Genomic DNA, 17,053 nt, shown 5'->3' on the forward strand with positions numbered 1-17,053 from the left:
CCGCTGCTCCCAAACTTTACTGCCTATCTATTTGAGGCAACCTATAGGATCGCTAGGAACCCCTGGTGGCACAGTGGTTAAGAGGTACTGCAGCTAACCGAAAGGTCGGCAGTTGGAATCCACCACGCCCTCCTTGGAAACCCTGCGGGGCAGGTCTACTCTGTCCTTTAGGGTCGCTATGAGTTGGAATGGAGCTTGGTTTGGTTTGGTTTGGTTTGGTTTGGTTTGGTTTATAGGCTTGGATGTCAGGGATTTTTCTGGAGATCTGGCCCCGAAAGGGCATTTGGGAGCCCTTTTCAGCCACCACCTGCGTGTCCAGCCGGGACAAGTGTTTGCCTTTCATTATTCATGAGGGCAGACCAGGAACTGAGGAAGGCGTGGGAGATTCGGGGGTTCTGGCGAGCTCTGCGCTCAGAGCAGACACGATTCAAATCCACAGCGCCAGTTTCCCTCCCTCCAGGAAGGGTTGGCTCTAGCTCACTTGCTGGGGGCCTCAGGGCCTTCATGGGGATACCTGTTCCACTGCCTTCTATTCTTCCATTTGTTTGGAGACCCCAGACTCATTCCGGCGTCCCCTCCCAATTAGCCACAGGAGGCAAACAACTGGCTCTGAATTCCCCCTTTGTCCGGTGAAACCAAGCGGAGAGGGACCGAGGCGACCCCCTGCCCCCACTGGAATGTCAGCTTGCTGCGCCCCCATCTCTCCCTCCTTTTCAGATGGCCTCCCCCGCGCACTTCCTGAGCCCCTGGTCCCACCGCCACCGCTGCGCGCACACACTTCCTGGCGGGTTCAGCGGCCTCTCGATCCTTACTCGGCGAGCTCCGCCCTGGTTCCTGGAGAAGCGACCTTTTGTTATTCAAATCACACTATAGGCTTGAGCTCGGGGGCCGTAACTTCTGCCCGGGAATCCATACGTTAGTTTTTCCCTCGCTCTCCGGCGCCCCTTCGACCGCCGCGGGGGCCCTGGGCGCCGGTAGCTGGTTTCGGGATTTCCTCGCCTGGTGGGGCTGGGGCGCACCGCGCCTCTCCCGCCCTCGGTGCGCGCTGCGGCTCCGCGCTGGGGCTCCCACCCCGCTCCCCTCCCCGTCTCTTCCCCCTCCCTGCCTTTCTCTGATGCAGCCTCGGTCCTGCCGCCGCCGCCGCCGCTCTCCCCAGTCCGCGGGGCCCTGCTGGCCTCCCTCCCCGCAGCATGGCACCATCGGGGCGGAATTAACCGGGAGTAGCATTTAGGGAAGCGGGATTTCAAGGAGGTGGGGGAGGGGGTGCCCTGCAACCTCGGTCATGGATGTGAGCAAGATGGTAAGTGAAGAGCAGTGGCTCTGCCCTGGAATCTCCACCCCCATCCCGCTCCCTCCTGGTCGGCTTGTTCCATTGAAAGTTTCTGGATTGTTGATCCTGCCTGTTGGCCCCAACTCCAGGCGTGCCGGAGGATGGAGCCGGGCCAGGGTTCCGGTGGCGGCAGCCGGACCGGGACGGGGGCTCTCCCTGTTTCCCGCCGCGCTGCCGTTTGGACTCCAGGGAAAGGGTTGTTGAGCTCGCCTCCCCAGATGAGAAGCCAGCCTGGTGGGGGGGGCAGGGCTGCGAGGAGGGTACCTCCGCAGCCCCCTGCCCGCACACCTACTGGAGACTTGTGGGAAGATCGGTAGGGCTGAGCCCGTGGCGGGCGTTGGGGGTGGGGGAGAGGACACAGGTAGGCGACCGTGGGCTGACAGTGAGGAATTTAACCGCCCTAGAAAGTGAGGGGGGGGCAGGAATGGAATCCTTGGGTTAGGTAGAGGGTGCTCCGGATTTATCACTTGTAAACCCCAGCTTCAGTTGGCTTGGGGAGCAGAAAAACTTTTGCCTCTTTAGCATCTGACTCCCCATCTCCTTTAGAGGTGGGCTTCCCTGGAGAGGTCTGTGTCCTCCCCCATGACAGCCCCAGGAACACAGGAGCTGAATCAGTTATTGTTCATTGACTGAGACCAAGGAACAGCCCTCAGCAGGTGGCAGGATGTGATTTGGGGGACTGAAGGGAGGGGGCCTCAGGGAGCACTTGGAGGCCTGGGGAACTTCAGGTTTCCCCAGGGGTCCCGATTGGCTCCCAGTCTGAAGTGAGACTTAAGGGTGCCCTTGAGATCACTACCACCCTGACCTGGGCTCTAGACCATCCCCCTCCCCCAGCGTTGCAACCCTGTGTGTCAGGTTGGAGAGGGGTCCCAACATGATCTGCGCATGATCCCCAGGGCCTTAGAGAAAAAGGAACTGGATCTGGGTGTGCCTGTGTGTGTGTGTTGGGAGGGTCTGGGTCTGCCTATACGTTAGGGAATAGAAGGCACTGAAATTTCAGTTTATTCTGAACAGAATTGGGCTGGTTTTCCTCTGAGGGCACCCCTTTGAGGCAGTTGTCTCCTTGGAGAAGGTCCTTTGCCATTCTGTCTTGGGTAGGGAAGTGGGATGGGGCAGATGTTAGGTGAAGGTCCTTTCTTCCCGTGGCAAGAGACCAATCTCAAACTGACTGAGCACTGTCCCAGGGTTGTGGGCTAGGGCGAGGGGCCTGCATTGGCTCCCATCTCCATATGGGTGACCGTGAGGAGCCTATAGCCTGTCCACCGTGGAAATGCCAGGGGGCTGGACCACCATTCCCTATTTGGCCTTTGTACCATGAAAGCTTGCTCTTTTTAGGTGACTATTAAAAGAACCCCTCAAAAAAAATCTTCTATGCTGCTCTGGGGTGTGAATGTGGAAAACTGAGCAGCAGCTGGGCCCATTCCTGGAGGTGTCTGAGCAAGACCAATTTGGGCTATGGTTGGGGGAGGAAAGACTTGAGGCTCTAGAGTGATGGCCGGCTGAACCAGATCACCCCTGAGCTTCTTTCTAGCCCCTGAGTTCTGGTTCCTTCTGAAGCCTGACCTGCAAGGGCCAGCTTACAGCGTTCAGGGACCTGCCTTCAGAGATCTAGGTCACTTCTGACAGTACCACCTCCCTCTATACATCCCCTCGTTAATTCAACAGCATTTATTTAATCTTTATCATTTCTATAGCAAGTGCTGTGTGAAGGACACAAAGAAACAACTTTTGGCCTCCCAGCTCCTCAGGGACCTTAGCATCTAGGTAAGGGGTCCAGGGAGATACAGGCCAACTCAACAGTTAGGTACCATTGCAATCCCCAATTGGAGGGCCACAGCTCCAAGGTCTGTGGGGGTCTGTGAGTGGACTGGGCTGCAGAGTTTCAGATGGAAGACTGGGACCTGATTTGCTCCTGAGGGCTGGGTGGAGTTGACTCAGCCCAGAGCAGTGAGGGGCATTGCCTGCTGGGAGAGTTGCAGGCAGAGGAATGGACAAAGCCCATTGGGTGAGGCTGAGAGCATTTGGCTGGGACAACGGTTTGACGTCAAGAAATGTTAGGATCATTGGTTGGGACCAGACCAGGAGGGCCTTGAATGCCAACCTGTAGGCACTGGGTAACCTCTGGAGAATCTGGAGCACAGGAGAGGCACATTTATTACCTCTTTCCTCTTTGAGCTTGGGATCCAAACAAAGGTGATGTTAGATTCTCATTAGTCATTGAGGAGCCCTGAAACAGTTGTCTTCAGCTGTTTGTTAAGAGCACAGACCATGGCCTGTGGAGCAAGAACCTTACCCACCCCAGGGACTTGGTGCCTGCTTCCTATTCCTGTTCTGACCATTAAATCCCCAGCACTGGCTTAAAGTCCACACTCTGGGGGACTTTGACCCCAAACCCAGCATTTCAACCACATGCATGATAGAGCCCAGCTTCAGCCTTAGGGGCTTCTCTTGCTTATCGCTGAATGAGAAAAAAAGTATGGTTTACCCACCTCACCTGTATGTTTTTTGGCAACCTGTTAGCCTCATCTGTAAAATGAGAGTAAGAACACCTGCCTTGGAGGCCTGGCATAGTAAGCCCTCCATACATGGGGCCTATTATGATAATGACTCTCTCCAAAGTCCCATCTGGCCCTAAGGTGACTCACATTCCCCCCACACCCTTTATTTTCTTGATTGCCTGGAAGAGCTGGGCATAGGCTGTATTTTAGTTGGCTGCTCTTGGGACCAATTCTCCCAGGTCTACTTATGTTTCTGAATGAGGGTAAAAATGACGGAACAATGGATTCACCAACTGCTCTAACCAATGACTTTTTTATGACACCAGATATCTCTGCCCAAGGGGGAGCTGGTTTAACCCACCATACACAGTAAAGTGCAGGTGGCTTTGAGGGGCTGATGATGGAGTCGATGCCGTCACAGAATGCACAGTGCTATAATTGCGGGAGAAGAGACCTGACAATCTGCTTCTGTAAAGATTACAGTCAAGAAAATCCTATCGGGCAGTTCTACTTTGTCACATGGGGCAGCTATGAGTTGAAATTGACTTGACAGCCCTCAACAACATAGTTTTGGGAGCAGAGTCAACACTATCAGTTCTTACAAAAGAATGTATAGTATATAATAGCAACATATTTATATAGTGCTTTATAGCTTACAAAGTATCTTCATACCTATTCTCCCAACAATCCTGTGAGGAAGGCAGGGCAGAAATAATTAGCTACATTTTACAGATAAGAAAATGGAGTCAGAAGTTAAGCCCAGAACCCTAGGCAAGTGGCAGAACCAGATCTTGTACCCAGTTCTCCTGACAACTAAAATATATGCTATTGTGACAAATTAACCCATTGCCATCGAGTCGATTCTGACTCATAGTGACCCTATGGGACAGAGTAGAACTGCCCCCATAGGGTTTCCAAGGAATGGCTGGTGGATTTGAACTGACAACCTGTAAGTTAGCAGCCAAGCTTTTAACCATTGCACCAACTGGGCTCCAAAATAAATAAAGGATAAGGAAAAAGATTTCGTGACCAAATTCTAGAACAGACGCTAGCCGATCTAAAAAGACTAGCTGGGAATGGTGGCCTTTGGCTTCTGGCTCCCCTAGGGAAGAATATCTAGGGACGGAGATGAAGTATCAGTCTATATGTAGAATTTGCTCCTTGTAAATCACCTGCATCTGTTTTTAAGACTCAGGGTTTCTTCATGAATCTGGGCTGCCACCCTTTCAGGTATAAGACACCTGACCCCTTGGAGCCTCCAATTTACACAACAGGAAGATGGGAGAGGGGAAAGTTGTTTCAGGCGTTCTGAGTAAATGATGTTGGTGGTGGAGTAGAAAACAATCCAGGACGCTATGCTGTCCCTGCTGCTGTGTGTGTATATTTGGTGGGCTGGAAGAAGGGCGTGATAGGAAATGCCGGGGAGATCCCCTGTGCACAGTGACATCAAGGACTGCTCAGCACACATCCACATAGCAGTGTGGAGAGGAGGACGTCCTCCCATGGAGGTTCTCAGCCACATGATCAACTGAAGCTGGACAATAGGAGATGGAGGACCAGCTCCGTCAAATCAGCAGTGATTTCAGCTCTGGATCACGAAATCAGTTCAGTGGGTCACAGCTAGCATTTGAAAAAGTGAGGCGGATTAGAAAATATCCCAGTGTATCCCATGTAAGAAGGTCAGTGTTAGTTCACGAGACTGGTTTAGGTTGCAAATGCACATGCATACAGTAAGTACTAAGTAGCCATACAAAATGTATTTTCTACTATGGTCAGAGTCAAAAAAGACTCAAATGCTCAGAAGAGCATGAGAGGATGTCACCTTAAAATGAGTAATTCATCTTGAAGCTGATCATTGTCTTCAACTCACTGAGGGCCTATCAGGACAAAGAGATAGTTTATGTACTCCACGTGGCTCCAAAAGATCAGAATCATTTTCAAGACGGGGTAAATTTTGGCTGGTAGGACTTCCCCACTGCAGAGCAATCCTATGTAGAATCATGGACCGCTGGAGGAGGATTGGTCTCTGAGGCCCTGCCAACCCAGAGACTGGCTCAGCACTCAGGCTTTGGGAACGGTCCTCAGAGACCCGTGGGTTCCATGACTGAGCTCTAGGTGGCTGATAAAGGAGAGTGTGGCCCTGTCTGCAGAGGTGGCTCATTTAAGAGTCCACGTATCCTGGACTGCATCACCCTCATTTTCTGAAACTCAGCAGACCATCATGGATCAGGCACCTTCCCCACCAGCCCTGGAGTAAGGTCAGGGATCATAGATTGTATTGGCCTCAGCCAGATGCTAGTGGGAAAGGCAATTTGTTAAATGCCTCTTTTTAAAATGCTCAGGAAAAGAACTTTTGATTTACCGTAAATCTGCTATCTTTGATTGTCACTGATAGCTAAGATTTTACCCTGTTAAGATGAAGCTCAGTTCAGTTCCTTGAATACCCACTTTATATGCAGGCCCCTTGGTGTGGAAGTTAAGATGTTAGGGATCCAGAGCCGAGTATGGCCAGTCCTCATCTGTTGAAAGGTTTACAAAGTGGAGAGAGAGATGAGAAGATTCCCTTGAGTGCAGTAAGTGCAGTGGCACAGTAATAGAGAATTTGTAGCTGACAACACTCACCTGGATTCTTCCTCACAACAGCCTTGGAGGCAGGAATTCGGGTCCCTGCTTCACTTGTGAGGACCTGGCCCAGGAGCCCTCCGAGTCACACTGCCAGTTGGGCCAAGTTCAGATGCAGCATGGGTTTCATGACAGCCCAGCCCACAGTGCTGTATTGCTTACGTACCCTCTCTTTCTCCCTCCTCTTTCCTTACAGCTGGGTAGTTTTCTTGCAGAGTGTGGCCAGGGGCTGTTTCCACTCCACCTTTGTCTTCTTACTTGCAGTCCCCACCCAAAGCCAGACAGGCACGTGGTCTGGCAGCTGCCCCTGAGTCAGAGGATTGCTGCAGCCAGACAAAACTCAGTTGCCCCAGGGGACCCCAAATAAATTAAACCGTAGGTATTTTAAGGGAAAAAAAATCCCCATGTCTCCTTTAGATTCTCTGAAGTTCTAGTCCTTGATTTGGAGGTGATTTCTGTGGACGAGAGAGGCCTAGGACAAGAGGCATGTTGGTAAATGTGAGTGGCTGAGTTAGTGGGAACCCAGCTGGACTCCACAGCGCCATCCCCTGTGCAGGGAAGGTTAGGGACCTGTCATCTGTGTCCACCTGAGGCTGCGCTAGCTAGAGTCAGACCAGAGACTAAGTCCTGGTGCCACCATTTGCAGGCCTTAAGACTGTGGACACTTTCATTGACCTCTTGTGCTTCAGCTCACTCATCTCCCAGATGGGATAGTGTCTGCCGCTTGTAGGGGTGTCGAGATGGCTTGTTCAAAGTACTAGACTCATGGAGACCCCATGTATTTCAGAGTAGAACTGTCCGCTACAGGTTTTTCATTGGCTGCTTGTTCAGAAGTAGATAACCAGGCCTTTCTCCCAAGGTGCCTCTGGGTGGACTCACATCGCCAACACTTCAGTTAGCAGCTGAGTGCGTTAACCATTTGCACCACCCAGAACTCCAGTTGGCACATGTTGTTTTAGATGCAGTCAGGTGGACCCCTAACTCACGGCAACCCCATATACAACAGTTGCGGATCAGACCATTGTAATGTATCAGGTTTTTATTGGCTGATTTTTCGGAAGTAGATTGCCAGGCCTTTCTTCCTAGCCTGTCTTAGTCTGGAATCTCTGCTGAAACCTGTTCAGCATCATAGCACCACCAACTCCCCACTGACAGACAGATGGTGGCTACGTGCGAGGTGCATTGGTCAAGAATCGAACCCCGGTCTCCCACATGGAAGGTGAGAATTCTTTTACTGAACTACCACTGCCTCCACTTGACACATTGTTGTTATTGTTGTGTGACTTCAAGTTGATTCTGACTCGTGGTGACCCAATATGACCCAATAGAACTGCCCCATAGGGTTTCCTAGGCTGTAATCTTTATGGAGCAGATTGCTAGGTCTTTTCTCCCACAGAGCCGCTGGTGGGTTTGAACTGCCAACCTTTCGGTTACCAGCCAAGAACTTAAACATTGCACCACCAGGGCTCCTTACTTGGCACATAAGAGGGTGGTGGCTATAATTATTAATATTTTTGCTCTTTTATTTAGGCAATAAATAAAATCTTAAAGCTTTAGTTGAAGGAGTAGAGCCTGTCTTCATTAGAATGATTACTCTGCTCTGTGAGCTCAGTCTAGTAGGGCAGTCAGACATGCTATCAGGTAATCACAGTACATGTAATTAAAACACATGAAGTCTACATGAGGGATGTAATAGCATGGAAGAGGGTGGGATTAACCTCCTGGCAAGCTGAGGAGAGGCTTCACTGAGAAAGCTGGAGGAGGAGGAGGGGTCCCTGGGGGTAAGGAAAGTAAGGGCGTTCTAGCCAAAGAGAACCACAAGTGCAAAAGCACAGGTCATGAAACCCCCGGGTTTGTTTAAGAACTACCTGTGGTTTGTTGAAGAACTACCTGTGCAAGAGTAGGAACAGTTCCTATCTCCATGGGACTAACAGAGTTCTAGGGACATACATTTAGCAAAGACATGGGGTGCACTTCTTTTTATACCTCAGAGCTCCCTGGAAGAGGTGGTGTGCTTCTTCAAGCTGTGCTTGAAGAAGGGGAGCAGTGATTTCATTGATGAAAACACATGATACATAGTAGGTGCTGAGTGAATGCATGAGTGGTTAAATGATGAAAGGAGAAGTTGTTCCAGTTGAGAGAGTGGCACTGGATGCACGCTGGTGACAGGAACGAACAAGTCAGGTGAACGAATTTTGAGTAGGTTTGTTAGGAGCAGAGCAAGAGATGGGAAGAGGGTGGACACAGGGAGTGAGGGCCCACATTAGAAATAATGAGCAAGTCTTCAGTAGAACCAGTCACCGAGCTGTCTCCTCTTGGTGTCAGACTTGGATGTACTGTTTGGTCCAAAAGTTTTAACACCTCCTAGTCCCAGTGCCTGGAGAGGGCTGTTGCTGGTACCAAGATAAACATGGGAGCCACAGACCGTGGGTTAGGGATAGTTTTTTTGAAATGAGCATCTCATTAACTTTCTATTGACTCGTGGGCCTCTCTTTGCAGCACTCATCTTCGTGGACCTAAAATAGCTGCTGCTTGCTGGATTTTTCTCAGGCTGAATTCTTTGGAAAGATATCTACCAATTCACAGCCTCTCTAGCCCCACTACATCTAAGACCCGTATCGCCGGCCTTGGTACTGTACAGTGATGTCCCCCAGTGGTTATGGCGAAGGAAGTTAAAACAACAGTGTTCTTTTTGCCCTGTACGTATGTGAAGATTGTCCATTGAATCAGCAAACACTGAGGACCTACTCAAGCCCAATGCCAGGCACAGAGAATAAAAATATATTATGTTGTGAGTGCAGTATTAACGATTTAAGCAAAGTCCTTTGGAAACTCAGAGGTAGGAATAATCGTGCCCCCTGGTGTAGGAGGCTGGGGAAGGTGACATTTCAGCCAGACCATTTATTCATTCATTTGAAGAATATTTATGGGAGTGCCCTTTATCTGCCTAGTGCTGTTCTAAGTACACTTGGGATACTTCATTGAACAAAATAGACAAAGATCCCTGCCCTACGGCGCTTACCTCCTGTTGGGGGATGGGTGGTGAGAGAGTGGGAAGTAGTCAGTAAACAATAAATGTGAATGAGTAAATTGTGTGATATGTGATCCTGGAAAGGGAGGTGGGGAGCACGGGAGTGGCTGCAGTTGTCCTCAGGCTGCTGGGATGAGAATTGTTAAAGAGGGATGAGCTGATTTTCCTCGGCTGGCAGTGGACCCATCACCCCTATTCATAGTCTGTTCTTGGCTGACAATCTGGATCGCAGCCTCAGTCCCTGGCTCATTGCTGACACTTGTCTGAATCTAGGCTTCAGGGCACATTCCCTAGCCTAGCTCCCCTTGGCCATCCTCCTGCAGACCAGGAGTCAGCCATAGTTTCTAGCGAGCACTGAAAGCTCATCAATTTCTCCCAGCCTTCATAGAAGTTGGAGGGAAGACACTGCCTCTTATTTCCAAAAAAACTCCATTGAGCCAAGTGTTGAGTGAGCGTTCTCTAGCAAAGGTCCTGGGTGTGGATTTGGCACCATCGACAATACAGGAAGCACTGTCAGCCCTACACAAGTAACATCAGCCAGAATGAAGGTGGGTGACAGAGCATTTGATTCATACCATTTTCTTTGATTCTCAGAAAAGCGTGATTCTCACATTCAAGGTAAAGAAACTAAGGCTCAGATAAGTTTAAGTCACGCAGCTAGCAAGCAGTTAGCCCTCAAGCCAGGATTTCTCACTTGGAATTCTGGCTCTTTCTGTGGCAGCTTTTTGCCCAACACTTTGGCTTCTCGGCTCCAAAGGGGAGATGACCATGAGTCCATAGCCTCGATGCTATAATGTAGTCAGGCTGAGGCTTCTTGGGTGCATTTCAATATCACATATCTGTGGTCCTTGGGAGCGGTAGTGAGGAAGTAAGACAGTCCACAGGAAAACATTAAACTTCTGCGGTTTTTCAGAAAAATTGGAAAAGTGTAAAGAAAGTAAGAATCAAGCATGCTCCCACCATCCAAACTACTGTTAACATTTTGGTATATAGCCTTAAAGACTTTTCTTTGTGTGTGTATGTATAATATATTTATATGCATGTGTTAGGTTGAACTACATGTAAGTGCTGGTTTTATAAGTCAAAAACAGCCAGATTTTCATTTGATTCAACCAAATATAACATATACACATAGACAAATATACTCATATTTAGACAAAATGGGGTCAGACTATAAAACAGTTTTGTAAACTTTTATTTTAGCCTGTACCATTTCATAGACCTAGAAACAGTATACCAAAAGCGGTCAAAAGCATGGCGTCTGTGGTTCAAATACTGTCTCCACCATGTATTCATCTGGGAAGATTCTGAGGCTTCCTGTGCCAAGGTTTTCCCATTTATAAGATGGGAATAATCATAGGACCCACCACATAAGGTTGTTGTGAGGACCGATGAGTTAATGCATGTGTAGAGTGCTTAGATCGTGCCTGGCACATAGCAAGCATTCAGTAAGTGTTAGCAATTATTACTGTATTTCCAGATGAATAAAGGTAATGTACTGTTCCACTGTAACCAATCCTCTATTAATAGGTGTTTAGCTGTTGAGGTGACATCCTTGTATGTACATCTGAGAGTGTTTATCCGTTCACTTCTTTATGCTTTAAAGACTTAGCATTTAAGGTTTTAACTTTTAAGAAGTCCGTTTATTGATGATTTTGAGCTGGGTGATGAGTACATGGAAAAGTTCAGAGTACTGTTTCCGTTGCTGTGTAACCCTATAAACAGGGCTCTCCATGGTGTGGCCCCCTCTTTGCTTTTCACACTCCAACAGCACTGAACAGCTTGTCAGTGCCTCTGTCGGGCTATTGTTCACTTTTTTGCCTTGGTTATGCTATCCTCTTTACCCAAATGCCCTTGCAATCCCCTTTTCCAGGTTAACTTTTCATCTGGTTAGATGGTTCCTCCTCTAGATGGCCATTAGTTGCCCATCCCCAGGCCTCTGCACACTGTGCACACCAACATCCTTTCTCTAACACACTGTGTGCACAGTGTAGCTGTCTTTCTCCCCATATGGACTACATCCCTTGAAGCCAGGACTTATGTCTTAATCATTGCTAACCTAACTTAGCACAATACTTAACACATAAGTGCTCAATGGACATTTGATGGGTAAATATAGTGAGTGAATAAAATTGAGACTAACTGAATTAATGGCAGGACTTAGACAAGAGATGGTTGGCAGGGTAGTTAGTCTAGGTTATAGGGCTGCATGAAGCAAAGGCATGAAGGTCAGATGATGCAGAATATGTTTGAAAAAAAGGTCCCTGGGGGACAGAAACAAATGCTAAGACTGAAAAGGACTGCAGGGGCCAGATCCCAAAGGCTTGAGGGCTAGGTCCTTGAGGGTGTGCCATAGTCAGCCCTGAACATCTCTGAGAAGGGAGATGGCATGATTGGAGCCATGCTCTAGAAAGAGCTGTCTGGCAATGGTGCGGCCACCAGGCACTGGCAGTGAGGAGTCTGCTAAGGAGACCAGCAGGATATCAGACGTGGAGGCCACGATGGGGGTTTTCCCTGCCGGGAGCCCTTTGGATGACTAGCCTCCACACCCCTCCACTTCTCCTGAACCTCGGGCTCTTCCCCCCTCCCTTCAAGGAATGGTTCTTCACCCCTCGAGAAACAGAAGTGAGAATTGCTAGTTGTTTTGCTTTCTGAGGAAGTCGCATCAGAGCCCAACAACTGACGATGAAATCCACCTCCGGAATTAACAACAACCCCTCTCTCCACTTTAGAAAAATGCTTAGCAAATCCTCTCCAGCATGTGCTTAATCCCCAGGATTGAAGCAGGAAAGAGCCATCAGAGTTCCCGCGTGCCAGCTTGGGCATTCCACTGTTTCCTGAACAAGAGCCTGCACTGCTCACCCTGCTCTTGTTTCATTGGCTCTGACCTGGGGACAGTGATGCCCAAGCTTTTTTTTTGTTTTTAATGTTTTATTGTCTTTTCAGTAAAGGTTTGCATAGCAGTTTAGGTTCCCATTCAACAATTTCTACACAAGTTGTTCAGTGACTTTGGTTGCATTCTTCGCAATGCATGAACATTCTCATTATTTCCGTTCTGCTTGTTCCATTTCCATTAATCTAGTTTCCCTGCCCCCTTATATTCTCATCTTTGTGTTTAAGTAATTGTTGACCATTTGGTCTCATATATGTGATTTTTTAAAGGAGCACAGTATTTACAGGTGATATTCATTATTTTCTGAGCCAATCTATTATTTAGCTACAAGGTGACCTCGGGTTAGTTTTGATTCAAGGTTTGAAGAGTATTTCAGGGCAGTAGTCTTGGGAATCCTCCAGTCTCAAACAGTCCAGTAGGTCTGCTTTTTTCTTTTGTTTGTTTTTAGGAATTTGAAGTTCTGTTCCACATTTTTTTCCCATTCTATCAGGGTTCATCTATTGTGGCCCTGATCAGAACGATTGGTGGTGGTAGCTGGGCACCATCTAGTTTTTTTGGTCTCAGGATAGATGAGGCCATGGTTCGTGTAGACTATTTGTCTAGTAGTTTCTTCTCTGAGTTTTGGTTTCCTTCTTTCTGTTTTGCTCCAGATGAATAGAGACCAATAGTTGTATCTTAGATGGCTGCTGGCAAGCTTTTAAGACTCCAGACACTTCTTACTAAATAGGATATAGAACATAAATTTATGAACTATATTATTGTGATGCCTAAGCTTTGATTGTTAATAAGGACTTCAGTTCCTGAAGCCTAGAACTTTACAATGACCTGTGTGTTCTTGTCAGTAGAAATGAGTCAGAATTATCCTTCCCAGGTCTGGAAGGGTACAGCTGGCTTGCTGGACCTGGACCTGGAATGAGAAGATCTTGGTTCAAATTCTGGCTGTGCTGCTTAATAGCTGGGTCTTCTAGCCAGCTTGGCATCATGAGTAACTGGGCAAGTCAGTTATTCTGAGTCTCAGTTTCCCCATCTATTCAATTGATATAATCATCCCAGTGTTGCTATAAGGGTTAAATAAAATAATGTATGTGAATGAATCTGGAATCTATTACAGGCCAGAAGTTAATTGAATTAGAACCTGAACCACAATGAGGTAGAGACTATTCCGTGTTTTAGGTACAGATACTAGGAAAGGGAGAGAGAGAGAGAAGTTGCGAGAAGAACTGAGAATAGAATCTGGATGTTTTGCCCTTATGTTTACACACGCGCGCGCGCACGCACGCACGCACACACTCACGCACACACCCACACACCCCTACTGCCAAGTCCCTGGTACCTATCTTCCCAAAGCAAGCACCAATCAATTCCATCTTTGTTCTTCCTGAAAGGTCTCATTGAAGAAGAGGGACACAAAAGTGACCAAAGGTATTTGAGTATTGAATCCATTGGAGTCCACACAGTTTTAAAGCTAGAAAGACAATGAGAGGGAGAAGTCCTGAGGAAAAGTGAAAGGGATGGTGAGATTTGGGCTGGAGAAGAGGAGGCGGACGGCTGGATTAATTTCTTCAAGTTACATTCAGATGAGCTTGAGCACTGCTGCCTGGCAGTCCTGTGCATCCCCTAGTCCTTTCAGCCTGCCACTTCCTGAACAACTACTTCATGCCTTCTCCTTCCCTGTCCTCACTCTTAGCCCATGGCCCTGCTTCCTATTTCACCATAATAAGAGGAGACGCAATCCCAAGAAAACTTGCATGTCTACCTCCATCTGTGCGCATACTCTGGCCAGCCCTCTTATGGTGCCTAAGACCTGTCCTCTCAGGCACACATTCCAGCAATTCTCCCTTCTGTCCTTGGCATTACTAGTTTGTCGCTCTCAATTGCATTGTTCCCAGCACCATGCAAACATGTTATAATTTCTCCCATTTAAAAAAGGAAAATCTTGACCTCGCCCCCTTCCAGCTGCTGCCATTTCTCTGTTCCCCTTTATAGCAGGAAGCTGTGACGCCCTTTCTCTCAAGAATCCCCCATCAAGCTTTCTCATTCCTTCCACTGTACCAAACCATTTTTTGTAGAGGCCACCATGATGTTCAACCTAGTGGTCGGCTTGTAGCTCTCATTCTACTTCACCCATCAACAGCCTTCAACACAAACAGTCGCTCCCAAATGAATTAAATGTCTTCACATGGCGTTCAGGATACCACACTCTCCTGGTTTTCCTCCCACCTCATGCACTGTTTCTTTTGTCTCCATTACTGATTCCCTCCTATCTCCCTTCTTAGATATTGGGGTGCCGTAAGTCTGTCCACAGACTTCTCATCTACACTCACTCTTTGGTGACCTCATCCATTCTTAAGACCTTAAATCCCAGCTATATGCTGATGAATACCAAATTTATCAATCTAGGTCAGACCTCTTCTGAATTCTAGACTTGCATATCCCATTGCTTACTTACACTATCTCCATTTGTATATCTGATAGGCATCTCATATTTAACATGTCCAGAAAAATTCCCATCTTCTCCTCCCCTAAACCTATGTCTCCCACAGTTCTCTCCATCTTGTTAATGGCAACTCTGTCCGAGTTGCTCTGGCAAATAATCATGGTACCATCCTTGACTCCTCTCTTCTCATGTCCCACATCCAATCCATCAGCAATTCCTGTCAGCTCTACCTTCAAAATATATTCTGAATCTGAGTACATCTTTGCACCTCCATTGCTACCATCCTAGTCTGATTCAGCATCATCTCTGACCTGAATTGGTGCAACAGCATCTTAATTGTCCCTGCTTCCACTCTTGTCCCTGCAATGTATTCTCGATGCAGCAGCCAGAGGAATCCTTTTAAAAAGTCAGATTGTATCCTTCTTTTGCTCAGAACCTTCCAATGGCTTCCCCTACTGCTCAGAACAAAGGCCAGTCCTTAAAGTGTCCCACAAGACCCCATGTGATCTGGTCCCTCCCACCTCTAATCTTTTGGTCCAGCCAAACTTAATCCCCTTGCTCTTCTTGCACCTGCCAGTTGGACTCCTGCCCAGGATCTTTGCACATCCTGTTCCTTCTACCTGGAAATCTTCCCCCAGGGGTCTGCAAGGCTCACTTCCTGATCACTTTCAGATCTGTGTCCCTCTATCACCTGATGACCCTTTGTAAGATGATAAGACCAGCCTAGTATGCACCTACCCCATTCTTGGCCTTATTTTTTTCCACGTGACATACCATTTATTTTATTTATTGGTTTAATGTCTCTCCCTATCAGAATATAAGATCTATAAGGGCAGGGATTTTTGTCCCTTGGTTCACTGCTCTATTCCTAGCACCTAGAGTAGTGGGTAGCACATGGCAAGCCTTCAATAAACATGGGTTGAATGAATTAGCAAATATTAAAAGAAACCAAATTCCTTGAGTTTAGGGAAGACCAGAAGAGATTTGGGTGGCTCACAAGTTAACCCTTATCAGGCTGAAATGTAGAAATAGGTGACAGAGAGCAGGGCTGTCCCTGGATGGATATCTTATGAAAGAAAATAGGTAGCCATCTGTACTGGGCCAGTTCTATAGTTACCCAGACTACATGGGAGGAGAGCTATTTTTCTGAGCTTTATATAACAGATATGGTTTTGTATAAATCACACTTCTATAAACTGAATCTTAATTTAAATGTACTAGTGGAGATTGTTATTTAAAGGAATATGTTGCCAAATTCTTTGTAAAATGAGTAATAATTTCCTAATTTGTTCTTAGTGTCAACTCATAGTTTCAAAAAAATATTCATATTTAACTTAAATATGCTCATGTGAGCTGAGGAGATCTCTTCATTTTCCATTTATCCACTGTCTCCATTATTCCCTCTCCTTGCCCCGCCCTCATTCTTTCCCTCTTCATTCCTCCTTTTCCTTTAGCTGAGGTTTTTTTTTCTTTGACTTCAATATAGACTGTTCTGTAACATGACCAGAATTAAAGGTGCAATGAGCAGCGGCCCCTTCCTAGACCAACTGAATCCAACTAGGGGTGTGTGTCGTCTATGTACTAGGGCGACAGGGTTAAGTTCTCAGATGGTGTCCATGCACAGCCAGCTTTGGAAACCACTGACCAAAGAGACAACCATGTACCATTTGCCCTTTGCACATACCATTTGATACTCTGCAGAACTGATGCGGCTTGACAAGTATTCCGTCTTTGCAGAAGGGAGCTGCTGTGAATTTGGCTATAGACTGTTACATGACTGGATGATTTGTACAGGGACTGGAGTTTGGGGCTCTGGAACAGGCCCTCTTAGTACATCATCCACCCTGCCAATATCTTGCTGTTGTTGTTAGGTGCTGTCGAGTCGGTTCCAACTCACAGCAACCCTATAGGACAGAGTAGAACTGCCCCCAAAGGGTTTCCAAGGAGCAGCTGGTAGATTTGAACTGCTGACCTTTTTGTTAGCAAGCAAGCTCTAAACCACTGCACCACCAGGGCTCCACCAATATCTTAGACGATAGAAAAGTACTATGGTGGCTGCCTTAAGGAATTTGTTCAGGTGTCCTCCAGAGTGTCCGCCTGTAATGGACTTGGACCTCCAGGCCCCTCTATCCAATCTCTTTGTTTCCTTTCCAACTGGAATATGTCTGTGCAAGGTAGCATCCCTCCAGACAACACAACTGTACAATATGGATAATTGGTAGAAGGTGTGCCAGCAACTAAG

At 47.5% G+C, this 17,053-nt stretch overlaps 1 protein-coding gene across 4 annotated transcripts in view; it reads left to right on the forward strand.

Moving 5' to 3' along the window:
* The first annotated feature begins 1,133 nt into the window (after nucleotides 1–1,133).
* HIP1 (huntingtin interacting protein 1) overlaps nucleotides 1,134–17,053 on the forward strand; it is a 105,908-nt gene continuing 89,988 nt past the window's right edge. Inside the window, exon 1 of one of the 4 annotated variants that reach the window (XM_023735275.1) lies at nucleotides 1,134–1,300. In XM_023735275.1, coding sequence (XP_023591043.1) covers nucleotides 1,283–1,300 — 18 coding nt within the window. In that variant the 5' untranslated portion in view covers nucleotides 1,134–1,282. Of the gene's footprint in view, nucleotides 1,301–1,763; nucleotides 7,670–17,053 lie in introns of those variants that run through there. The other 3 variants (XM_023735273.1, XM_023735271.1, XM_023735272.1) reach the window with 3 other exon arrangements.

This window comes from Trichechus manatus, unplaced genomic scaffold (genome assembly GCF_000243295.1).
Source record: "Trichechus manatus latirostris isolate Lorelei unplaced genomic scaffold, TriManLat1.0 scaffold00077, whole genome shotgun sequence".
Classification (NCBI taxonomy): domain Eukaryota; kingdom Metazoa; phylum Chordata; class Mammalia; order Sirenia; family Trichechidae; genus Trichechus; species Trichechus manatus.